Source organism: Aethalodelphis obliquidens, unplaced genomic scaffold (genome assembly GCF_003676395.1).
Source record: "Aethalodelphis obliquidens isolate GAN/ISIS:26980383/991018 unplaced genomic scaffold, ASM367639v1 scaffold20, whole genome shotgun sequence".
NCBI lineage: Eukaryota > Metazoa > Chordata > Mammalia > Artiodactyla > Delphinidae > Aethalodelphis > Aethalodelphis obliquidens.
In genome coordinates this window covers 14,076,563-14,103,519 of record NW_020837964.1, presented here as the reverse complement: position 1 = coordinate 14,103,519, position 26,957 = coordinate 14,076,563, and the positions used below count along the sequence as shown (strand labels likewise).

The window sequence follows — 26,957 nt, the reverse complement described above, 5'->3', positions numbered from 1 at the left end:
ATCTTACGTGTAGCGCATTTCAAAGTAAGGGGCAGATGTAGTATACTTCTCCCCTAAACATTTCAGCATGCAAATGGTTAACCTAGAGCTCAGTATTTATTTGTGGCTCTTTTTTTTTTTAAAGCAGAATTTATATTTAGTGAAATGCTAATCTGAATTGTACCATTTGATGAGTTTTGACAGATACATATACCTCTTAACCTAAATCCCCTATCAAGATATAGAACATTTCCATCACCCCAGAAAACTCCCTCTGGGGTTTTGGAACCACGATTTGTACATTGTCACCTCACAGAATCTGAGGATGTAATTAGAGACTCAGCAAGTTGATTGGTGATAAATGATCACAGAAGCAGTTTAGTTTTTGTTTGCTTTGACAGAATTATAATCAGAGTAGAGGCCAGGGAGCCAGTTGTTTCAATTCTTGGATGCTACTTATGTTGTAGTCATGCCAGTTGAATATAAGGAACGCTCAGGAACTGGAAAGAATAACTAATTGTAGCTAGCTTCCACTCAGGTACTGTGTATGATCATCAAAATATATTTTAAAAAGTTGAAACTAAATGCATTCACATAACTGCATTTTAATACAAATTTGCAAATACATTAGTGCAAGGCCTGGTTATTTTCTTTGAACTTTGCTAAGGTTTAAATACTAATTTCATTCATTCATTATATTTCATCTTTTCTAAAAACTTTGCGACAATCTACCTTCCTGCTTTTAGGACAAAATGAATAAAACTCATCTTTTTTTTAAAAAAATCAAATTACTGGCCTACTATAAGCATTTCTGGCCATGAATGTGGACTATAAAGTTGTTTTTAAATTACTGGAGGCAATTTCTAGGAATTCTCTGCAGAACAGGTTGGCCTTGAAGTCAGGCAGACCTAGGTCCGAACCTTGACTCCACTACTGACTGACTGCGTGACCTTCAGCAAATTGCTTAATCACTTTGGTCCTTGATTTCCCTGTTCATAAAATGGGGACAGGTGCTCCTTGGTGGCGCAGTGTTTGGGGGTCTGCCTGCCGATGCAGGGGGCGCAGGTTCGTGCCCCGGTCCGGGAGGATCCCGCGTGCCGCGGAGCTGCTGGGCCCGTGGGCCGTGGCCTCTGGGCCTATGCGTCCGGAGCCTGTGCTCCGCGGCGGGAGGGGCCACGACGGTGAGAGGCCCGCGTACCGCAAAAAAAAAAAAAAAAAAAAAATGGGGACAATACATATATTGACCAAATAAAGCTGTTGAGACGAGGAAATGAAAAACGGCAGTTTTCAGTGCTTAGCACATATTATGTACTCAAAAAATGTTAATGTTGTGATTATTTTAGTAAAGACAGGCTCACTATAAGCTTTGTTATTTGGAATATTCCTGATTATATTTATAAACTTTGGGGAACATAGTGATTGTGTTTAAGAGATTACATATCCTTTATCTAGTCTTTGGTCCTATGAAAGAACAATATCCACAGCTTTTAGTTTTTAATTACTATTTATTAAGAATCAGATGTAAAAAGCAACCATTTCCCACCCATAGCTAAAATAATAACGATTCACAACACCAAAATTTGGTGAGGATGTGAAGCAACCAGAATGCTCACATACTGTGGGTAGAGATGTAAAATGGTGCGAGCACTTGAGAAAATTGTTTGGGGGTTGCTTGGAGAGTTCCACGTACATCTCCCTTGGTGATTCTCAAAATGACAATAATGCTAAGGTTGAGAAACCCTGATCTACTTCATTACACAGCCATATGACGGCTAGGTATTTACCCAAGAGTAAAGAAAACATATGCTCACCAAAATGTCTTGTACTGGAATGCTTACAGCAGGTTTATTCCTAATAGCTGCAAACTGGAAACAGAACTCAGATGTCCATCAGTAGGAGAATAGATAATTAAACTGTGGTCTATCCATATAATGGCATACTACTTATCAATAAAAAGGAACAAACTACAGATACGGAAGACAACATGGATGAATATTGTCAGGGTTCAGAACACACTACCACCAAATATGGTGTCTTGGCATACTGAATATTTTAAGCTAAAGGAATTTAAGAAATGGTAGGTGCAGGAAAGACTCTCTGACCTTGCTCTGAAGCAGGTCATAAGAACCTTGTGTGAGAGATGCCCTCCCTGTGCCTGGAGGAAAGAAACATCCTTATCTCCAAAGATGGGAGGACTCCAACAGGAATTTAAATGAACGTACCTTGCTAAATTTCCCCCAGTTTGCCCCTCTTAGCTCACACTCATTTGTCACATTTTCCCATGACTTTCCACTTCTCATCAAACCTATGTAAAAACTACTCAGGTCCTAGTATAAAAACCTAGTATAGGACTTCCCTGGTTGTGCAGTGGTTAAGAATCTGCTTGCCAAGGCAGGGGACATGGGTTTGAGCCCTGGTCCGGGAAGATCCCACATGCCATGGAGCAACAAAGCCCGTGTGTGACAACTACTGAGCCTGTACTCTAGAGCCCACGAGGCACAACTACTGAGCCTGCATGCCACAACTACTGAAGCCTGTACGCCTAGAGCCCGTGCTCTGCAACAAGAGAAGCCACTGCAATGAGAAGCCTGCGCACCGCAACGGAGAGTAGCCGCCGCTCACCGCAACTAGAGAAAGCCCAAGCACAGCAACGAAGACCCAATGCAGCCAAAATAAAAAAAAAAAAAAAAAAAAAAAATCCTAGTGTAAAAACAGTTTCTTCAGATCTTCATTTCCTTGTGAAGGCTTCCATGTCACAAAAAGCATTAATAAATTTATATGCCTTTCTTTCGTCAAGTATATCTTTTGTTACAGAGCCCCAGCCAAGAACCTAGAAGGGTAGAAGAGATTCTTTTTCTCCCCTACAATATAAAAAAAAAATTACAGTGAATGGAAAGGGACTGGAAACTAAAAATTATAAACTGTAATGATAGAATTTATATGACATTCTAGAACAGACAAAACTAAACTATAGTGTTAGAAAGCAGATTAATGGTTGCTCTTTGGGGGTGGGAGATTGGGATGGGGCTCGAGGGAAATTTCTGGAATATTTAATAGGCCTTTGGCAAAAATGGTTGAGTAGTACACTTAAGATCTGAACATTTGACTGTATATATTATACCTCGAAAAAATTGAAAAAGGCAAACAACCCGTGAGTTTAGAAGATCTTGGAAGATCTTTTTCTTACAAATAGCTTTCCATTGGTCACCCCTCAAACTCTCCAACAATTATATTTTCAGTGTTTCATTTTAGCTAGTAGATGTGTAATTGTATTTCATTTTGGGTTTTGTTTACATTTGCCCCAAAACATGAGGTCAAGCATCTTTTCATATGTTTATTGGCCTTTTGGATACCATCTTTTTGAAGTTTTTTTCTGGTCTTTGCCCATTTTTCCACTGGGACATCTTTTCTCATTTATAGGAGTTATATACTCTGGATACAAGTCCTTTGTCACATATTCGTATGGTAAATATCTTCTCTCACTCTATAGGTTGCCTCTTCACTCTCAGTGCTGTCTTATGATGGATAAACATTCTTAATTTTTTTTTTCTTTTGCGGTGCGCGGGCCTCTCACTGTTGCGGCCTCTCCCGTCGCGGAGCACGGGCTCCGGACGCGCAGGCTCAGCGGCCATGGCTCACGGGCCCAGCCGCTCCGCGGCACAAGGGATCCTCCCGGACCGGGGCACGAACCCGTGTGTCCCCTATCGGCAGGCGGACTCTCAATCACTGCGCCACCAGGGAAGCCCAACATTCTTAATTTTAATGTAGTTCAATTTATATATATTTTTTCTTTATGATTAGTGCTTTTTCCATCCTGTTATAAACTTTTTGCCTATTTAAAGGTTACAAAGATGTCCTCTTATATTTTCTGCTAAAAGAGTTATTGTTTGATCCTTAAAATGTAGATTGGCAATCCAAATGAAATCTATTTTTATTATGTGAGGTAAGAGTCCAAATAAAGTTTTTTCCATATAGATATCCAAATGTCCTAGCACCATTTTTTTGAAAAGACTTTCTTCTCCACTGATGCATGTCCTGGAAGACTTGTAAAAAATGTATATATATATATATATACACACACACACACACACACACATATATACATCGACATATATATACACATACATATATGTGTGTATATATACATATATATGTGTGTATATATATATTACATAAATGGATCAAACTCTACACACAGTTCTATATTCTATTTTCACACAATACTGTTGGCATATATGGCCTATTCATGGCTGCATAGTATTTCATTATATGGATGTACCATAAAGAATTTAATTTCCTTATAGCAGACATTTAGAGTAACCAGGTTTTGTTATTGATGTAATTAAGGTGCTGTAATAAACATTTTGTCCAAAGTGAGTGCCAGTTCTTTGTTTTCTAAAGATAAATTGCTGGGAGTGGGAATAGCTGGGCTAAGGTGCAAGGCCATTTTGTAAGGTAGTACCAATTTTTACTCTTCCTCACAGTATGTAAACCTGTTTCTCCACATTCTCACCAAAAGTAGCTATTATCGATCTTTTAAAATCTTTGCTAAGTTGAGTGAAAAGAAAACATTTCTAATTATTTTTTAAAAAGTTAAACAGCTTTGTACTATATCCTTATTGGCTATATTACTGTTTTTGGATGGCCTGTTCAAATCTCCCATTTTTCTTCTGAGGTTATCTTTTCTTATTGGTTTATAAATATATGTGTTATGATAACAGAGTGTTATTTCGTAGTTTCCCTAGCTTGGTTTTTCTCATGTTCTTCTGAGCACCAGTTTGACGTCAAGCAGTACTAGGAGTTCAATTCTACCCAACGGCAAAAGAAAACCTCTGCCCAGGGCCCAGGTGGGCGGGGCCAGCGTGTCCCGGACAGGTTGGCCCCGCCCCATCCCACGCATCCACTCTCGAGGGGGCAGGGCCAAAGGACGCTCCCTCTGTGCGCGCAGTTGCCATAGCAGCCTTGGGGCGGAGGCTGGAGTTTCCCAGCTTCTGCACCTGAGGAGAAACGAAACCTAGAGAGCCGAGGTCTCGGCGCTGCGAGAGTCGCTGGCGTGCGTAACGTTGACGTGTGACGCCAGCCGGGCCTTGAGGCGCATGCGCGAGCGTGTGTCAGAGTTCTCGGGCCGTCGTCTGCCGACTTTCGGCGGCGGCGCAGCCTGGAGGAGTGCTTCTGCTCCGTGTGTCCTGCAGCACTAGAGTAAGGAGGGCAGGTCCCTGCCTCCTTCCCGGCCTCCCGGCGCGCCACCTCCCTTCACTGTGTCGGGGACACAGAAGGCCTGAAGGAGCGACGCTCCCGGAAATCATCCCCACGAGCGGAAGTGGAGAATGCCCTCCTCGAGTGAGGAGAGGGAGTGAAGCGCAGCCTCTGTAGAGTCTGGGGGCTGAGGTGGGCGTGAGCGAAGGTAATCCAGGCCCTGGTTCCGAGCCCGGGTCCTCCTTCGACTTTCCAGTGGGTTAGGCAGGGGCTGGAACTGAAGTTCCTCCGGGTCAGGGACCGGGCCGTTCGAATGGAGCTTGGGACTCACTTCCACCAGAGGAAACTAGGTCTTGGGTGCTCCTCGCCCAAAGTAAAGCGCTGGATACACACTAGGCATTATTTTCACCGTTGCTAGGAGGAGGAGGAGTTGGCGGAAACACTTCCAAAACTCTTTCGTTTAAGTGTTGGTTGGAGGAGTAACAATTGTATATGAGATATTGCGGGTTTTGTGTTAGGCCGGCGAATTTTGCGGGTATTCTCTTCGTGGCTTTGAGCAGGGGGTCTACATGACTCCCTACTCGACTCTGCAAAACAAGAATGGTAATACTGACCCTCGTAGCAGAATTACAGTGCCACAAAGCTCTTTGGAGTGCTTAATGAGAGGGACAGAGGAACACATACTGGAAACTTTTACCTTATATCCTGTAAACCACAAGCATTTTTGTTGTTAAGCATTGCGGTGCTAGAGTGACGTTGAAGTGCGTTGTTAAGACATTAACAGAACCTAATCGGAGGAGTGCCTTTTGTGCTAATCTGATATCCCTTCAATTATTCGATAAATACTTATTGAGTGCTTACTGTGTACTGAGTGCTTACTGTTCTAACTTCTTGGAATAAGTGAGTAAAGAAAACAAAGATCCCTGCCATGTGGAGCTTAGGTTGTAGTTTTGGGAAGACAGTTAACAGTAAACATAAATAAGTAAATTATGTGTTAGAAGGAAAAGAGTGCCATGGAAAAAAGAAAAAAAAATACAGCAAGGTTCTTACCTTTACTTTACCATTGGTAATGCAAGATGCAATTTTAAATTAGGATGTCAGGGTAGGCTTCACAGAGGAAGTGACACTTGAGTAAATTCTTGAAGGAGGTAGGGGAAGTAACTGTGCAGATATCTGAGGGAAGAGCATTCCAGGCGGAGGGACTAACTCGTGCATAGACAGACTTTCCCCTTGCAGTGTGTCTGAGGTCTTACCTGAACAGCAAGAGAGCCTGTGTGGCTGGAACACAATTAGTAAGAGGGGTAGTATTAGAAAATGAGGTTAGAGATGGAGTGGGGGTGGAGGACAGACATCTTCAAGGGCCTTGTAAGTTACTGTGAAGACTTTGGCCCTTACTTTGAGATGGGGAGCCAGTGCAGCCCAGTTTTGAGCAGAGCAGGGATACAATCTAACTTAGGTCTTACAAAGTTACTGTGGTGGGTATGTTTCAGAATAGAATGTAGGAGGCAAGGGTAGAAGCAAAGAGACCAGTGAGAAGGCTATGGGAGTAATCCAGGAGAGAGTTGACAGTGTCTACAATCAGGAGGCTGATAGCTGGAGGTGGGTGAGAAGCATTTGGATTCTGGGAATTTGATAGTAGGAAACAATGTTTGGATAATTTGTGGATTATTGACCTGAACATTATTCAATATAATATACAATTTATATATAAATATATAATATATAATTTTGGTCTGTGTTCCACAGGTATAGTTGGGAAGAACAATGGAGTGTTTGAATCACTTTAGTTGTTTTCCTGTGAGAATGATTACCTATTAGCTTAAGTAAGATTTCAGAGCTTACCTACAACCATTAATTAATATGTGAAGTTCATGACTAAAATCAGACTTTTTCCAAAATAGAATATAGTTGAAATCTAAAAGTTGTAGTTTCCAGTTAGCAAAGTGTGAATTAGGACAGAATAACTTGTTGTAGTAAACTCTCATTTACTTTTATTTAGGATTTTAGTGAATGCCGCCTTTTTGCCATCTTTCAGAAGTTTGTCTAATATAGCTTCTAACAGTTAAAAAAAAATCTAAGGTAAGAAAAATATATTAATGGGTAACTGTGATTATCCGCAATTTTTGTGCAATGTGTAAATATATGGTGGCAAACATGGCTAAGAAGATACTTGTTACTTTAAGAAGTTTACAAGCTAGTAGAGTAGACAGACTTATAAATAATTTTTTTTAACATCTTTATTGGGGTATAATTGCTTTACAATGATGTGTTAGTTTCTGCTATACTTATAAATAATTTAAATAAAATGTAGGGCTTCCCTGGTGGCGCAGTGGTTGGGAGTCCGCCTGCCGATGCAGGGGACACGGGTTCGTGCCCCGATCTGGGGAGATCCCACGTGCCGTGGAGCGGCTGGGCCCGTGAGCCATGGCCGCTGGGCCTGCGCGTCTGGAGCCTGTGCTCTGCAACAGGAGAGGCAACAGTGAGAGGCCCACATACAGCTTAAAAAAAAAAATATAGAAGGATGAAAAAGTGTGTTAAGAGAAGAGTACAAATGCTAATAGAATACAGTCTTCTGGCTGTTATTTTGTTTATTGTATTGCCCGCTCACCTTTATCTCCCATTTTAATCTTCAGACTGGTGTAGAATGTATTGAATATGCTAAGTAAATGCAGTAGTCATGAACTGAAGCACCTATTGATTAACATTGTGCCAGCAAGTACTGTGTAATACTCATTGCTGTATCTGCTGGAATTTAGAACTTTTCCGACACTATGCCATTAAGCTTTGCTTCTTTCTCTTGTACCCCTATCCCTTTCCATTGGACAGATGTTTTTGGTTTCTTAGGCAGTGTTAGAACACAGAATGTAGGGTTACTATTTGTAATTTGTATATTCGTTAAGGATATTTCTTCAGTTTAAAATTATTCTATCAAAGTGTATTAAGTTTTTGTGCAAAAAATTAATATTTTGTAATACAAGCATGGAGCTGTCTGACCAACCATATAAAGCAGGAATCTAGTTTAGAGACCTGCCAGGGTGAACTATAGGTCAGTTTCAACATTGATCAGGAGGCTAACCTGTCAGGTACACCACAGTTGACAAGCAATATGGTGATGAGTGTTTGCTGGTAGCCTGTAAAGGCGATTTGGTACCACCAAAGTGTGTGATTTAGCAAGAGAGTGAGATCTGGACAGAGGATATATTTGGCAATTTTTGTAGGTGAGTAAGTGGGTGGTGTCAGAGAGGTCTGGTAACAGGACCAGTGCTGGGTTCAGGTGCGGGAACCTCTCCTGGAAGGAAGTGAGATTTGGAGGGAGCTAAAAAAAAGCTAAAAGTCACTTGTTAGAGTTTGATCAATGGTCACGTTCAGGGATGAATCTTAGTCTAAGTAAGTGTTTGGGGCCCTGTGGGCAGTGTCTCAGTGATGGGTAGAGGAGAACTTTGGAGAGGAGCTCGGTGCGTTACTTTGGTAATAAGAGCTGCCAGTCACTGATGAATATTCTTTGGTATATGCTTTTTATATGCTAGCATGTTTTATCCTCATCTAAAAAAATGATACCTCAATTTTTTAAATAAGAAACTGAGATGTAGAGTTATTTGCCCACAGCCTCTTACTAAGCTGTAAATGGCAGTGCTGGGATTTGAGCCCAGGTCTATCGGATAGCAAAGCCTTTATTCTTTATTCCAGATTGCCTCATCATGTAATGAACTGTGCTGACATTAGTCTTCCCATTTTTTGTGGGTTGTCATGATTGTGATCCAGTTTGCTGTGGATGAGTTTTCACCCACTAATAAATTTGATTCATTTAATTGTGTGTTTTCTTTTTCTAGATTTTAATTTAATTTGAAAATGAGTAAGTGCAGAAAGCTACCACTGGGTTCAAGTCCTGAGACATTCAGCCCAGATGTTCTTGCTGATATTTTTGAACTCTTTGCCAAGAACTTTTCTTATGGCAAGCCACTTAACGATGAGTGGCAGTTACCAGATTCCAGTGAGATTTTCACCTGTGACCACACGGAATTCAATGTGTTTCTTGATTTGAAGAGCTCCCTAAATGAAGTGAAAAACCTACTGAGTGATAAGAAATTGGATGAGTGGCATGAGCACACAGCTTTCACTAATAAAGCTGGGAAAATAATTTCTCATGTGAGAAAATCTGTGAATGCTGAACTTTGTACTCAAGCATGGTGTAAGTTTCATGAAATTTTGTGTAGCTTTCCACTTATTCCACAGGAAGCTTTTCAGAAGGGAAAACTGAATTCTCTACACCTTTGTGAAGCTCCTGGAGCTTTTATAGCTAGTCTCAATCACTACTTAAAATCCCATCGATTCCCCTGTGATTGGAGTTGGGTGGCTAATACTTTGAATCCATACCATGAAGCAAATGACAATCTTATGATGATTATGGATGACCGACTTATTGCAAATACCTTACGTTGCTGGTACTTTGGTCCAGATAACACCGGCGATATCATGACCTTGAAATATCTGACTGGACTTCAGAATTTCATAAGCAGCATGGATACCATTCACTTGATCACTGCAGATGGAAGTTTTGATTGCCAAGGAAACCCAGGTGAACAAGAAGCTTTAGTCTCTTCTTTGCATTACTGTGAAGCTGTCACTGCTCTGATGACTCTTGGAAGTGGTGGCTCTTTTGTTCTGAAGATGTTTACTTTGTTTGAACATTGTTCCATAAACCTGATGTACCTGCTAAACTGTTCTTTTGACAAAGTCCATGTTTTCAAACCTGCTACCAGCAAGGCAGGAAACTCAGAAGTCTATGTGGTATGTCTCTACTATAAGGGAAGAGAGGCAATCTATCCTCTTTTATCTAAGATGGTGCTGAATTTTGGGCCTGAAATGACCAGGAAAGCTCTCTTTCCCCATCACATGATTCCCGAATCTTTTCTTAAAAGACATGAAGAATGTTGTGTGTTCTTTCATAAATACCAGCTAGAGACTATTTCCGAGAACATTCGTCTGTTTGAGTGCATGGGAGAAGGGGAAAAAGCAAAGCTGAATAGTTTAAGGGACTATGCTGTTCAGTATTTCATGCAAAAGTTTCAATTGAAGCCTCTTTCCAGAAATAATTGGCTAGTGAAAAAATCTAATATTGGTTGTAGTACAAATACAAAATGGTTTGGGCAGAGGAACAGATATTTTAAAACCTACAATGAAAGGAAAATGCTGGAAACCCTTTCATGGAAAGATAAGGTGGCCAAAGGGTACTTTAATAGTTGGGCTGAAGAACATGCTGCATATCATCCTGGGCAAAGTGCCCTTTTAGAAGGGACAGCTTCCAATCTTGAGTGTCACTTATGGCAGATTTTACAGGGAAAGAAACTGCCAAGGGTAAACTGTTCTCCTTTCTGTGATGGTGAAATTTTAAAGGCTCTTAATGAAGCAATTGAAAAGTCACTGGGAGGAGCCTTGAATTTGGATTCCAAGTTTAGGCCAAAACAGCAGTATTGTTGTTCTTGTCACATTTTTTCTGAAGAATTGGTATTTTCTGAGGTGTTTAGCCTTACAAAATGCCTTCAGGATGAGCAGGATGTAGAACCCAGCAACCAAGTAAAGTGCCTGCTTGTGGGTTTTCCAGCTCTCCAACATGTCAAAATACATATACCATTGGAAGTTCAGCTCTTGGAATCAGCTGAACTCATGACTTTTAACTGTTCATTGCTTCATGATGGAGACCCAGCTTACCAGCAGTTATTTTTGGACTGCCTTCTACATTCATTGCAGCAGCTTCATACAGGAGATATTATGATTTTGCCTGTACTTTCTTGTTTTACAAGATTTATGGCTGGTTTGATCTTTGTACTCCACAGCTGTTTTAGATTCATCACGTTTTCTTGTCCCACCTCTTCCGAGCCCCTGAAGACTTGTGCAGTTCTGCTTTGTGTTGGTTATCAAGACCTTCCAAACCCAGTTTTCCAGTATCTGCAGAATGTGAATGAATTGTTGAGCGCTTTGGTTAACTCTGATGCACCCCAGCAGGTTTTACAGTTTGTGCCAATGGAGGTGCTCCTTAAGGGCACACTACTTGATTTTTTGTGGGATTTGAATGCTACCATTGCTAAAAGGCATTTGCATTTGATTATTCAAGGAGAGAGAGAAGAAATCATCAGCAGCCTTCAGTTATGAAGTTGAACTTGTCCTTTCTGAGATTTAACTTCATGGCATCTTTCAGTTTCCACTGGTATTGCATCCCTTTGTATTGATTTAAAACCTTTTATTTTGAGGAAAGGACAACTTTTGCATCATTTAAAGTTTCATTTTTTCTGGAAAGCCATCAGCTAGTTCTGACCTCTAGGGTATATACACTCACAGACATAGAGTTTTCTATGTGGTAGAATATATGCAGTGATGATATTCAACCTCAAACATGAGAAGTGTGTATGAGCTTGGGGTGGACACACCCATGCTTGCATATGCAGTTTATGCAGTTGGTCTTATTTATCTGCTTAAGATTTGCACCTGTGTGCCTTCATTCAGATTAGATTTTTTTTTCCAACTAATTTTCTTTCAGTGGCTAATACTGTTACTGAATTGATAGAGGTCTTTGATGAAAGGAGGTGAGCCACTACTCAGCAACAGTAATTTCCTTTAATACTGACCATGTCAGTTATGGATATGTGGAATTCATCATGCCAGACATCTTGATACATGCCATTCATTGCCTTTAGGCCATCGATCCAGTTTACTTCTGTGGTTTAAATGAAGCTACTGTGCTGTTTTATAAATATTTTACTTAACCACAACCATCCAACTAGAAAGGATATCAAGACAGCTTCGAACCAAAGATCATGTTTAAAAAAATGAAAAATTATTGTGTCTAAAACACTCCTATATGAGTAAAAAGTTTCACTTAGCAATGGTATGTAATTTTTAACTTCTGGGAAATAATCTGTGAACAGAAAGATTTTTTTAAATTGCAAAGTAATGTTTATGGTCTCATAATGTGGACATGTGAATGTGATGAATGTAGTGAGTACTGAAGAGAAATTTTAACACTTTCAGAATGATGGTATAACATTAAAATTTTTTTAATTTTCATTAATTCTTTTTTTCAATATGAAAGTAACACTTTACCAGAAGATTAACCATGAGATCGTTACTTTATCAATTACGTTTGATTTCTTTTGAATTATATGTATTTGTCAGTATAAATGGGCTATTCTGGCCAACTGAATTAAGCAGATCTTTGTTACTTTGAAATTCTGCACAGTGAAGAATATGTGTATTGTCACATGTGCATTTTAGACATTTTTGTTAGTTATATGAAAAGTAAACATATTCTTTGATGTATTTGGTTGACAAATATTAACCTGAATTTTTTCATGTTCTTTGCTATTTTGAGTTCCATTATAGATTTATGAATAAAGTCATTAGCAGAGAGATTTTGTGTTCAGTGTTTTAAAGAGAATCATGGGGAAGTTAAAAATATAACTTGGAAACACATTTTTTTTAAAGGAAGGTTTGAATGGGAGTTAATGTTCCTTCATTTCCTCTGATTTGTATTCATTAAAATTTAGTCCTTAATATTGCAATATTTATGGAAGCTCTGCTTCAGGAAAGAAATTGAATACTTAAGGGAGGGAGGAAGAGGGTAGATGTACTTCTTGTCAGGGAGGGTGTGGAGTACTAGAGGTAGATTTCTGAAAGAAATGTGATTTTCTTCTTGTGACTTTATGGAAGCTTTTATAGTTGTATAATGGTAGAAGTCTGATAGAAAAATTGGTTACCAAGAGAGAATCAAAAACCACTCTGGGGAAACCATTTTGCGCTTAAATAGTCTTTATGCCTTGGTTGATTTGGTCCAGTACAATGACTCAGTTTGTTTTTACTTGTTTTAACTATTTGATTAGAATGAAGTTGAAAGCCTAGGTCCAGGTTCTGGTACTAACACTTTCTTTTAAGCCCCTCAAATAAGTATTGAATGCTTAGTTGTTTTTAACATTAACCTGTGTTGGAATATGTAACATACCTGGTGTATGTTATAGTGTATTTTGGTTTTTAATCCAGTGTTTGGGATCAGTTGCTGTTCATCTGGTTTATTGGATTCAAATTTGCTCTAGAGGTGAGATACAACTGGAGGAAAGTTCATATTGAACCGGATGTAGCTGACGGGTACCAATGATTTATAAGAATTTCTCTTTAAGAAAAAGGGAAGGAAAAATGCTGTCTGAAAAATGAATAAAAAAATAGAGGAGGACCATAAGATGAGAGATGATTTGTATAGTTTATCAAGTTAGTTACTGTTCTTAAAAAAATTCTTTTTAGTAGATTTTGAGATTTTTAACTTAATTGTGATGCTGTTTATTTATTTATTTATTTATGGCTGCGTTGGGTCTTCGTTCCTTCGTGCGGGCTTTCTCTAGTTGTGGCGGCGGGGGGGGAGCTACTCTTTGTTGCGTTGTGCGGGCTTCTCATTGCGGTGGCTTCTCTTGTTGCGGAGCACAGGCTCTAGGTGCGTGGGCTTCAGTAGTTATGGCATGCAGGCTCAGTAGTTGAGGCTCACGGGCTCTAGAGCGCCAGCTCAGAAGTTGTGGCATGCGGCCTTAGTTGCTCCGCGGCATGTGGGATCTTCCCGGACCAGGGATCAAACCCACGTCCCCTGCATTGGCAGGCGGATTCTTAACCACTGCACCACCGGGGAAGTCCCAATTGTGATGCTTTATGAAAGGAATTTTTAACAGCCAGAAAATTTAAACATCACAAATGTGTTTCCTAACAAACTTAGAGAAAGAGGTCTTACACATTTACTTTCTTCAATATTGATTTTTGTTCTCCCTAAGAGAAAAGTCAGTTTTGTATTTTAGTGAGGGCTTTTATATATTATCCTAATGTCACATAAATATTTAAATGTGTTAAAAGTATCTTTTCTGAATAAATTTAAAATCCAAATTTGTGGACTTTCTCTATCTTTAATTATTTTGTTTAAAAAGATTTGCATTAAAATTTTTTTCTACTCCAAAAATCTTGGAGTGTAATGAAAGAAGCAAGATATTAGGATAGTTGGAAAAAGCATGTTTATTATGCTTTTGTTATTTTACTTATCTTTGATGAGAATACTGGGTCTTTTAAATATTTAAACCTTATCTTTTATTTCCAGATGAGATCATTAATTGAATAGTTTTAATGTTAGTTACGGTACTGTTATATGTGGTATGGGTATATGAAATCAGTTAATACCTCACATTTTTAGAAATGAAAATATTGATTATAAACCCAATCAAAATCTTATTTTCCATGTTTAAATATTTAATACTTTTCATTGATTTTTTTAAAAAGGGCAACATATTTCGTTTAGTGTATTTTTGCTTTTGAAGGTGAAAGTACGAAAAAGGAGATTTTTAGTTTTGTTTCAGTTTTTAAAATTGTCTCAAGCAGTAAATGATTATTACTTTTTATAAAACCAGTACCTCCTTACAAAGATTTTAACCAAAGCATGAGAGGTTTTCTGTTAATTTTTATGTTCTAAAAAAATAAAAACATTTACTAATTACACTGGTACAATTACGTCTTAAATTTCCTTTGTAATCTGTTTAATACAATTTGAACAATACTTAGACTTAATATAGATATTATCCTTTATTAAAATGATGAAAAATTATTATACTTAGATGGTACAGATAGCCAAGGCCTGGCTGAAAATTTGTTTACAACATAGTTACTATTGAAAAGAGAGACTCAATTATTTGATAATAGGCCTCCCCACCTTTTTTTTTTTTTTAAGTTAGATTAAAACTTATTTCTGGATGATCTTAGTAGAACTAACTATAAAACAAAAATCCCAATATTTCCTAATAAATTTCTATTTGGATGGTAAATGTTTTTCTGATTGGCCTAATGGCCAAGTAGCAAAAAACTAAAAACTTGATGCTACATATAGTCACTTATAATATGTTGGTATGTTTTAGGGCATGTAATTAAAACAATAATCCTCAATAAATTTGTAATAAGTTATTTTTTATTTTGTGCTTCCAATCAGTGCATTCTTTAGTTTATATAAAATAGTTTATATAAAATTTTTGAATAAGAAGGGATTCCCCTGCCCTCCCCCCCATTCTGTTATTTGTTTTTTCTTAGTTTTGGTCAATACAGAAAATGAAGGTAATTTATCTTTGGATAAGTACAAGTTTATACTGGAATGTTTTGGGAAGAGGTGAAGCTGCTTTATAGCCACAGATATGGAAGATGCCAACTGTTCTTTACTAGTGAAAATATTTAGAAATTATCTGTCACTGAGCATAGGTTTGCATTTAATTTCACTCAATTGAAAATTTTATTTAAAAGTGTAATCTGCTTATGTTCATATATAGGTTGCGTACTCATTTACAAATTGTACCCATAATAGTGTTTTTCTAATTTACTCAAGATCTTGACCGTTGTGTTTTTACAGAGTGTCCTAATAGACTAACTAGGTGTAATCATTCTATGTTCATTTATACCAAGTGCAGGAGCATCAGTTTAGCCTGTTACCAGGGATTTAATAATATTTAATATTGCAGCCACATTGTTGATTTGTGGCTTAAATTTGTTATGATATAGTTAAGGAACACATTTGTAGAGATTGTTCTTTTTCTCTATGTACACTATGCTAAAAAGATACTTTTATTTTGAAAAGTTTACATATCTTTGTGGATAAACCTATTTTGTTTACATGTATATCTACATCTTTTTTCTCTTTAAGGGTTTAGGATTTAAGATTGTGTGCATCAACACCAAATTAATTTACTGGGCAAGACAGATGGGCTTTTACTGTCTAGACTTTTGGGAGTTCTATTCTGTTTCCAGTGAACTCCAGGACTGAAAATTTAGTTTTTATACTAGACTAGCTGAGAAAATTCAAAACAAGCACAGATATCCTAATGAATTTCTTTTTTTTTTTTTGTTAGAGTAAACATCATTCCTGCAACTATCCTGTAACTCAAGTAATGTTAATCTCGTCCTGGAGCTGTTTTTATTTCACTTACTGCTTGGGTCATTCAATTTGAAAATTTTTGATTGATTTTTCTGCTCTCTGGAACATTTTATTTGCAGTATTATATATATATATATATATTTTATTGAGGTATAGTTGATGCACAATATTATATAAGTTTCAGGTGTACAACATAGTTGAGAATTTTTAAAGATTATATTCCATTTGAACATTACTTACATTGTTCTTTCTTTTTTTCCCCCATTCTCTCATTTTCTTGCCAGAATTATAAACTCAAGGGCAAGGCACTATGACATATACTTATTTTGTATCTAATATTGTCAATATAGGTGTTTATAGAATACTATTTGATTTTGTGTTTTTATTATAGAAAACTTTCAAACATATACAACATTAAAATTAGATAACAGCCCCCCATACCCTCACCCAGTTACCATAACTATCCACATTTTTCTGAACTAATTTTATCCTCCACTTTTTTTTTGGAGTATTTTGAAGCAAATTCATGAAATATCTCTAACAGATATCACACCTAACAAAATATCATCCAATACTTAGTCTGTGTTTAATTTTTCCAGATTGTCTCAAAAATGGCTTTTTACAGTTGACTCAAATAAGGATCCAAATAAGGCTCACACATTGCATTTACTTAATATGTCTCCAAAGTCTCTCCATCTATTGAGTCCCTCTCCCAACATTTTCTTTAACATGCTAATTTAACTGTCCTGTAGTTTTCCACATTCTGGGTTTGGCTGATTATTTTATCTTTTAACTTGTATATATGCCACACATTGTCTATAAAATGGTAGTTAGATCTAGAGAATTGATTGCTTTTGGCAAGGATACTTCATAAGTGGTGTTGTGTACTTCCTTTTCTATCATGCCACAAAGCACAAAATGGCTGGTTGCCCCCTCTCAGTGACATTAGGGTTAGTCAGAGATTCAGATATCAATTTTATTTTTACACTACTAAGTTTTCTATCAACCTTTCACTTAATAGCATTGGCTTCTATTGAGTATTGATTTTTAGCTCTATTAGGGGTTGCAAATTAGTGGTTTTCTGACTACATTTCTTCTGTACTAATTGGACTTTATAATATGTTCTTGAGGTCATCAACTATTTCTTCCTGAAGCAGTTTGTTCAGAAAAGGCTGGAGAAATGCTTAATTTTTAAAAAATTTAATTTTTTTATTGAGGTATAGTTGATTTGCAATATTGTATTAGTTTCAGGTATACAACATAGTGATTCAAAATTTTTATAGTTTATACTCCATTTATAGTTATTATAAAATATTGGCTATATTCCCTGTGCTGTACAGTATATCCTTGTAGCTTATTTATTTTATACATAGTAGTCTGTATCTCTTAATCCCCTACCCCTATTTCCCCCTCCCCTCTTTCCTTTCCCCACTGGTAACCACTAGTTTGTTCTCTATATCTGTCACTCAGTTTCTTTTTTATTATATTCACTAGTTTAATTTTAGAGTCCACATATAAATGATAACATTCGGTATTTGTCTTTCTCTGCCTGACTTATTTCACTAAGCATAATATTCTCTAGGTTCATCCATGTTGCTGCAAATGGCAAAATTTCAATCTTTTTTATGGCCGAGTAGTATTCCATTGTATATGTATACCACATCTTCTTTACCCACTCATATTGATGGGCACTTAGGTTGCTTCCATATTCTTGGCTATTGTAAATAATGCTGCTGTGGACTTTGGGGTGCATGCATATTTTTAAATTAGTGTTTTTGTTTTCTTTAGATAAATACCTAGGAGTGGAATTGATGGATCACATGATAGTTCTATATTTAGTTTTTGAGAACCCTCCATACTGTTTTTCATAGTGGCTACACCAATTTACATTCCCACCAACAACGTACAATGGTTCCCTTTTCTCCACGTCCTTGCCAACATTTGTTACATGTGGTTGTTTTGATGATAGCCATTCTGACAGATGTGAGGTACCTGAGATCTCGTTGTGGTTTTGATTTGCGTTTCTCTGATGATTAGCCATGTTGGGCATCTTTCCATGTGCCTGTTGGCCATCTGTGTGTCTTTGGAAAAATGCCTGTTCAGATCTTCTGCCCATTTTAAAATTAGGTTGGTTGGGTTTTTTTTGGTATCGAGTTACATATTTGAGATATTAATCCCTTATTGGTCATATCATTTGCAAATACCTTCTCCCATTCAGTAGGTTGTTTTTTATTTTGTTGATGGTTTCCTTTGCTGTGTAAAAGCTTTTAAGTTTAATTAGGTCCCATTTGTTTGCTTCTGTTTCCTTTGCAGTAGGAGACAGATCAAAAAATATATATTGCTACAGTTTATATCAAAGAGTGTTCTGCCTATATTTTCTTATAGGAGTTTTATGGTTTCTGGTCTTATAAATGCTTAATTTTAAAAAACACTTTATCAGTTTTCAGATAAGTAAGTTGGTGTCTTAGCAACCTCCAGGGGTGACAGAAATTTTTTTGCAGTTGTTTTTTTAAACTATCTCTAGGACCTCATGGGTGGTTATATATTTGATGTATTTTTTTTTTTTTTTTTGCGGTATGCGGGTCTCTCACTGTTGTGGCCCCTCCCGTTGCGGAGCACAGGCTCTGGGCGCGCAAGCTCAGTGGCCATGGCTCACGGGCCCAGCTGCTCCGCGGCATGTGGGATCCTCCCGGACCGGGGCACGAACCCGTGTCTCCTGCATTGGCAGGCGGACTCTCAACCACTGCGCCACCAGGGAAGCCCTATTTGATGTATCTTAATCAATTACAATTATTGTTCTCACTTGATGCTTGAATTATCCTATTTGACATGGGTGTGTGGGAGAGAGACTCCTTCAAGTTGATACTATGTCATTTTTTACATAATTCAAACAGTCTTTGATACTTTCTGGCACAGCATGTGCCAGTTTCATCTTTTATATTTTCTGCCTAGACCTGATGTCATCCTGACCTTAGTGGGAATGTCTGCAGTGCTGTGGTTCTCAAGATTTTTGGTGTCAAGACCCCTTTATGCTCTTAGAAATTATTGAGGAATCCAAATAACTTTAGTTTATGGGAGTTTATCTGTTGATATTTTCCATATCAGAAATTAAAACTGAGAAAAATTTTGTTTGTTAATTCAAAAATAATGATAAAACCATTATATGTCAATATAAATATTTTTATGAAAAATAACTTTAAAAACAAAATTTAGTGAGAAGCATGGCATTGTTTACATTTTTGCAAATCTTTTTTTTTGTCTTTATAATAGAAGATGGCTAGAATCTCATATCTGTTCTTACATTCAGTCTGTTGTGACACAGTTTTGATTGAAGTACTTAAAATCTGGCCTCACATCACTATGTGATTGAGAAATGGAGGAGTATTTAACAACCTCTTTATGTAATTATGGATATTCTTTGATGCTACTCTAGAATGTGACAGGTAATAGTTTCTTAAAAGTTGGTTGCAATGAAGAATCTTAAACTATATTAATAACATTTTATACTCTGTTACACTAACATCCACTGGTCTGTCTTGCACTTTGAGAGGGTCACTTACCCACATGTGGTTTTGTAACACCATGAATTTGTCATTTGGAAAATATCAGTTCATTGAATTTTGTACATCTTGCAAATGTTGACACATTTGATTATATGGTATCAAAAATAAATCACATTTTTAAACATCCCCACTAATCTCATCAGAGAAATCTAAGTACTGAGAAGCTGTCACGCTCAAAATTTTTCTAAAATTCTGATTTTCACTTGAGTGCTTGAATTTTATCATGGCAGCAAATATTGTCAGTTGTTTTCCTTGAAGTGACAGCTCACTTTATCAATTTTTGAGAAAATATCTGTCAAAAATTCTCAAGTCTGAATAACTATAGTTTGTCTGCTGGTTGTTCTTTAAAATGAAAATGGTGTTCCATGAAAAATGCACCATTTCGGTTTACAACTCAGTCCACAAATGCTTCCTGGAGACAGCCATCCTACTTGGATATGCAGCAGAAGTGCTTCATGTGTAGTTCCCATTTCTTCACCTAGAATATTAAAGACATACTCAAGGATTGAGACAATAAAATTCCTCGTGTTTACTTCATCAAAGATATTCATAGGTAAAAATGGCTTCCCCTCCCGCCACTATGATATGTGTGATGAAGAATGACTACTAGTATAGTTTGTTGCCACTACCATGATTTGTGCTAAGACACCAGCAATTTTGCCCACTGCTTTTGCATAACATTCACTAGTAACATAGTGAAAAGGGGAAATAATGTCTTGGTTGGGTCCACATACCACACTTTGAGAACTGGGGCTCTGGTGTTTCCCCATTATATCAGCTGCTGAGTTTTTAAAAGTTTATTTCATTATTTTTATTTATATTAATGAGGTGTTCCTATTTTTGAGGCTTTTAAAAACATAAATGAGTGTTCAATTTTCCATTTTTTTAAATCTGTGAAGATAAGCATATTTTTCTCTTTAGCTCTATTAATATGATTAGTTGTATTAGTGGATTTCCCAATATTGAACTCCTCTTAACATTTCTGAAATAAGCACTGCTTGATCTTGATGGATTATTGGATTCTGTTTGCTAATAGTAGTTACAATATTTGCATTAATATTTATAAGTGAAATTGGTCTGTAGTTTTATTGAGCAGTATTTATCTGGTTTTGGAATCAATTTTATATTTGCTTTATAAAAATAATTTGGATGTTTTCTTTTTTTCCCCTGTGCACTGAAGGAGTGTAAATCGCATTTGCATCATCTGATCTTTAAGCTTTGGTAGACTGCTTTGTGAAACAAGCTGAGCCTGGTGTATTTTTGGCAGGGGAACTCATTTATGATTTCCTTTATTTCTTTTTACAAAATTCATTTGTTTAGAGCTTTTGTTTCTATTCGTGTCAGTTTTAGTATATTTACTTAGAGTGTTACTTACTTCATCTAAATTTTATTAAAAATTTTTTTTCCATAAAATTGTACAGGGTAGTCTCATGATTTAAAAAAATTTCCTGTTTTGAGTTAGTTTCTTTTGTGTGTTTGTACTTTCTTTTCAAAATCAGCTTAACTATTTCTATTTTGTTGATTAATTTTCAAAGAACCAGCTTTTTTGGTTTACTTTTTGTTTTTTCTGTTTCTAACTCATCAATTTCTGCTTTATTTTTTAAAATTGGCATATAACATTGTATTAGTTTCAGGTGTACAACATAATGGTTCAGTATATGTATATATTGCAAAATGATCACCACAATAAGACTGGTTAACATTCATCAACATACATAAGTTACAAATTTTCTATTTCTTACGATGAGAACGTTGAAGATCTACTCTCCTAGCAACTTTCAAGTATACAGTAGAGTATTTTTAACTACAGACAGTTGACTCTTGACCAACAGGGGTTTGAACTGTGCAGGTTCACTTACATGTGGATTTCTTTCACTAAATGAGTATTATATACATACACTATACTGTCCGTAGTTGGTTGAATCCATGGATGTGGAAGTGTGTATAAGGAAGGCTGAATATAAAGTTATACTTGAATATTTGACTGCATCGAGCATTGGTGCCCCTAATCCCTGACTTGTTCAAGGGTCAACTGTATATGTATTAACCTCCACCTCTGCCAACCACCAGCCTATTCTCTGTATCCATGATCTCACTTTTTAAATTTTAATTTTTTATATTCTACATGTAAGTAAGATCATACGGTATCTGTCTTTCTCTGTCTGACTTATTTCAATTAGCACAATGCTCTCAAGGTCCATCCATGTTGTCACAAATGGTAGGATTTCCTTCCTTTTTTATGGGTGAATAATATCGCATAATGCATACTGCATTTTCTTTTTTTCTTTTTTTTTAAATTGAAATATATTTAATGTATAATATGTTAGTTTCAGTTGTATTACGTAATGACTTTACATTTGCATACACTATGAAATGATCACCACAATAAGTCTAGTCTTGTAACTGTCCATATGCAAAGTTATCACAATATTATTGACCATATTCCTTATGCTGTATATTACATCCTTATGACTTATTTATTATATAACTGGAGGTTTATACTTTTTTTGTTTTTTTGCGGTACGTGGGCCTCTCATTGCTGTGGCCTCTCCCGTCGCGGAGCACAGGCTTCAGACGCACAGGCTCAGTGGCCATGGCTCACGGGCCCAGCCGCTCCGCGGCACGTAGGATCCTCCTGGACCAGGGCACGAACCCGCGTCCCCTGCATTGGCAGGCAGACTCCCAATCACTGCGCCACCAGGGAAGCCCGAGGTTTATACTTTTTAATCCCCTATACCTATTTCACCCTCACTTCTATTTCTGGCAGCCACCTGTTTGTTCTCTTTATCTATGAGTCTGTTTTCATTTTGTTTTGTTTGTTTTTTTATTTTAGATTCCACATAGAACTGAGATCATGAGGTATTTGTTTTTCTCTGACTTATTTACTTTACTTAGCTTATTTAATACCCTCTAGATCCATCCGTGTTGTCTCAAATGGCAAGGTTTTTTTATGGCTTAGTAATATTCCATTGTATATATATACCACATATTCTTTATCCATTCATCTGTTGATGGACACTTAGCTTGCTTCCATATCTTGGCTATTCTAAATAATGCTGCAATGAACACTGGAGTGAATACATATATCTTTTTGAAATAGTGTTTCTGTTTTCTTCGGGTATATACCCTGAAGGGAAATTCCTGGATCATATGGCAGTTCTATTTTTAATTTTTTGAGGAAACTCCATAGTGTTTTCCATAGTGGCTGCACCAATTTACAATCTCACCAACAGTGCACAAGGGTTCCCTTATCTCCACATCCTTTCCAACACTTGTTTTTTGTTGTCCTTTTGATAACAGCCATTCTGATAGGTGGGAGGTGATCTCTCCCTGTGGTTTTGTGATCATCTATTGAGATGATCATAAGATTTTTTATCCATTTTGTGAGTGTGGTGTATCACATTGATTGATTTGCAGATGTTGATTTGCAGGGATCTTTGCATCCCTGGAATAAATCCTACTTGATCATGGTGTATGATCACTTTTAATGTATTACTGAATTTGGTTTATTGAGGTTTTTGCATCTATGATTATCAGGGATATTGGCCTATAATTTTCTTTTCTTGTGGCATCCTTGTCTGGTTTGGTATCAGGGTAATGTTGGCCTCATAAAATGAGTTTGGAAGTGTTTCTATTCTATTTTTTTGGAAGAGTTTGAGGACTGGTATTATTTCTTCTTTAAATGTTTGGTAAAAATCACTAGTGAAGCCGTTTGCTCCTGGACTTTTGTTTATTAGAATGTTTTTGATTACTCATTCAATCTCCTCACTAGTAATCTGTCTGTTCAGATTTTCTATTTTTGTGATTCAGTCTTGGTAGTGTTTTTAGGAATTTACCTATTTTTTCTACATTGTTTAATTTGTTGGTGTACAATTGTTTATAGTAGTCTCTTATAATCCTTTGTATTTCTGTGATAGCAGTTATAACGTCTCCTCTTTTATTTCTGATTTTATTTATTTGAGTCCTCTCTTTTTTTATCTTGATGAGTCTAGCTAAAGGTTTATCAATTTTATCTTTTCAAAAACCAGCTCTTGATTTCATTAATCTTTTCTATTGTGTTTTTAGTCTCTATTTCATTTATTTACACTCTGATCTTTGTTATTCCCTTCCTTCTACTAACTTTGGGCTTCATTTCTTCCTCTTTTTCTAGATGCTTGAGGTATAAAGTTAGATTATTTATTTGAGATTTTCTTATTTCTTGAGGTAGGCATTTATTACTATGAACTTCCCTCTTAGAACTGCTTTTGTGGCATCCCATGTTTTTGTATGTTGCATTTCCATTTTTATTTGCCTTAAGGTATATCTTGATTCCTCGTTTAATTTCTTTTTTAACTCACTGGTTGTTCAGTAGCATGTTGTTTAATCTCTCCATATTTGTGAATTTTCTAGTTTTCTTCTTATAATTGATTTCTAGTTGCATACCATTGTGGTTGGAGAAGTTGCTTGATATGATTTCTGTCTTCTTAAATTTATTAATACTTGTTTTGTGGCTAACATATAATCTATCCTGGAGAATGTTCCATGTGCACTCGAGAAGAATGTGTATTCTGTTGTTTTTGCATGGAATGTTCAGATATATTTGATAAGTCCTTCTAGTATAACGTGTTATTAAAGGTCAGTGTTTCCTTTTGATTTTCTGTCTGAATGATCTATCCATTAATGAAAACGGAGTATTAGAGTCCCCTATTATTCTTGTATTGCTATCTATTTCTCCCTTTATGTTTGTAAATATTTGCTTTATATATTTAGGTGCTCTTTTGTTGAGTGTGTAAATATCTCTCATTCTTTTCTGAGGGACAGCTTAGTCTGGTAAAGTTTTCTTGGTTGGCAGGTTTTTGTTTTTTTTTTCTTTTGGAAGTTTGAATATATAATCACATCACATTCTCTCTTGGACTGCAAGGTTTCTGCTGAGATATTCAGTGATAGTCTTGTGGGAGTTCTCTTGTAAGTGCCAAGCTTCCTTCTCTTGCTACTTACAAGATTTGCTCTTTTTTTATTTTTATTTTTTGCAGTTTTGTTATAATGTGTTTTGGAGAAGATCTCTTTGGGTTGAATTTGTTTGGGGACCTCTGAGCTTCATGATCTTGATGTCTAAATCTCTCCCCAGATATGGGAAATTTTTATTCATTATTTCTTTAAATAAGCTTTTTGCCCCTATCTCCCTCTCTTTTCAATCTGGGACTTCCATAATGCATAGATAATGATGATGATGGTGATTTTGGTGCCCTTAAGTCCCTTAGGGTTTCTTCATTCCCTTTCATTATTTTTTCTTTCTACCCTTCTGACTGGATCGTTTAAAATAATCTGTCTTCAAGCTCACTGATTATTTTTTTCTTCCACTTGATCGAGTCTGCTGTTGAAGCTCTTTATTGAATTCTTCAGTGCAGTTGTTGAATTCTTCACCTCTAAAGTTTCTGTTTGGTTTTTATTTATATTTTCTGTCTCTGTGTTGAAATTCTCATCTTGCTCTTATATTATTTTCCCAATTTCATTAAGATGTGTATCCATAGTCTCTTGTAGCAGTCTGACCATCTTTAGAACAATTATTTTGAATTCTTTTTTGGGTAATCTGTGGATCTCTATTTCTTTGGGGTCAATTACTGGAAGTTTACTGTGTTTCTTTGGTGGTGTCATGTTTCCCTGATTCTCCATAATCCCTGTAGCCTTGTGTATGCATTTGCACATTTGAAGGATGTGCAAACTTTATGGACTTCCAAACTTTATGGACTGACTTTGGTAAGGAAAGACCTTCACCTTTGGATGGTGGCATGCTGGAGCATTTTGTCATTCTAAGTCTAGTGGTGTGGGGCACCAAGTGTGAGGGTGTGTTGTGGTTCTGGGTCTAGGAGTACATGGTGTCTTGTTAGCTCAGGCGGCTGGGTTCCACGACATTGACAATTGCATGATCCTTGGAAAGAGCTGCAGGGGTCTACAGTGGCTGCAAGGGCTCCTGGTCCTCAGTGGTGCCTCTAGGTCTAGTGGCTAGGGACCAGGGCATGTGGTAGTGGTGGTTGGAGTCAGGGTATACACATACTTGGTTGCGGGGGCAGCTGCAGGTGCCTGCATGGTGGCAGGGGCTGGCTGCAGACACCTGTGCAGTGGCAAAGGCCAGAGCCAGCAGCAGGGGCCAGGACCAACTGCTGTGGCTGCACGAACAGCTGTGGAGACCCTGGCTGTTGGTATGTACTCGTTTGACTAAAGGGGCAAGCCTTAGGTGAGTGCAAGGCAGTGGAGGCTAGTGATAGGAGCTGGGGCAGGCAGCTTGCAGGCACACACTTGCAGGGGCTTGCGTCAGGCCCATGTAGCAGTACAGGCCAGTGACAGGAATCAGGGCCATCTCTGGGTCCACAAGCTGCTGAGGGGGCCTTGGCTGTCTCTGTGTACTCTTGTGGCTGCAGTAACTGGCTATGGGTGCATGCACAGCAATGGGTGCATGCACAGCAATGGGGATCAGTTTTGGGGACCTAGGCTGCAGAGACTTACTGGTAGCCAGTGTGGATCCTGGGCTTTGGTGGGGAGGGACTTGTGCAGATGGTGTCTTTGAACATGAAAACCTGTGAGGTGAAAATCTCAGCAGCAAAATCTTCAGGGGCCTGCAGTGAGTGTGCTTACTGTTGGTTTCCTCAGCAGCAAAAACTGTTAGGGTCCTCTGCGAGCAGTCTGCTGGGATCTGCAATGAGATCTTCAGTGATAAAAGCTGGAGAGGCGGTCTGCAAGTGTCCGCAAGGGCCATTGTGGTCCTCAGCAGTGAAGACGTCTGTGGTCCTCTGCAGAGCCGGCTACTGGGAACCACATTTGTTCATGCTTCAAGACTGATACTGGTAGCTCCTGCCCTTCTCTGTTCCTAGCCATCTCTAGGTATCTCAGCCTTGCTGGTCTCTGGGCAGGGTGAAAGTGAATTGGGTTCTTTGTGCAGTGCTCTGAAAGGCTGGGGAAGCTGGTTGCTCACCCCACTTTCCTTTCACTGACGAGGGAAACTTCAGGCTGAGGAGTTTCCTCTTAGCACTGAGCAGTGCCAGCCTGGGGGGTGGGATGATACAGACAAAATGAAACTATTCTTACTACCCTTTTTTTGTGGTTATTTTCAGTTTTTTGTCTCCATTGTGTTGCTGAAGCTTCTTAAGTGGACTCCTGAGCTCTCCCAGAGCTAATTTCATTCATGGATAGGTGTCTAATTGTTATTCATTGTGTGTGTGTGTGTGTGGGTCTCCTACTCCACCATCTTGATGATGTCACCCTTGTCCAGTCCTTTAAAAATGTCACACTGTTGTCTTTTAGGTGCATGG

The 26,957-nt window shown here is 37.6% G+C and overlaps 2 protein-coding genes across 4 annotated transcripts in view; both read left to right on the top strand.

Moving 5' to 3' along the window:
- Nucleotides 1–5,214: 5,214 nt before the first annotated feature.
- On the top strand, nt 5,215–12,581 carry CMTR2 (cap methyltransferase 2). Of its 3 annotated transcripts, none has more exons than XM_027119343.1 (2): nt 5,215–5,319; nt 9,006–12,581. In XM_027119343.1, exon 2 carries the CDS (start codon nt 9,025–9,027, stop codon nt 11,323–11,325), a length of 2,301 nt encoding a protein of 766 aa, XP_026975144.1. In that variant the 5' UTR covers nt 5,215–5,319; nt 9,006–9,024; the 3' UTR covers nt 11,326–12,581. The 3 variants fall into 3 exon arrangements, with proteins under 3 accessions (XP_026975144.1, XP_026975143.1, XP_026975146.1); XM_027119342.1 differs by having other exon boundaries at nt 5,272–5,383; XM_027119345.1 differs by lacking the exon at nt 5,215–5,319 and adding an exon at nt 5,412–7,254.
- The window catches only part of HYDIN (HYDIN axonemal central pair apparatus protein), a 433,475-nt gene continuing 411,799 nt past the window's right edge, over nt 5,282–26,957 (top strand). Inside the window, exon 1 of the mRNA XM_027119341.1 lies at nt 5,282–5,383. The gene's annotated coding sequence lies outside the window, so the exon portion shown is untranslated. The remainder of the gene's footprint in view (nt 5,384–26,957) is intronic.

What these genes read in the sequence shown, in the direction of transcription:
- CMTR2 (XM_027119343.1), top strand. Translation starts at nt 9,025, where the DNA reads ATGAGTAAGTGCAGAAAGCTACCACTGGGTTCAAGTCCTGAGACATTC.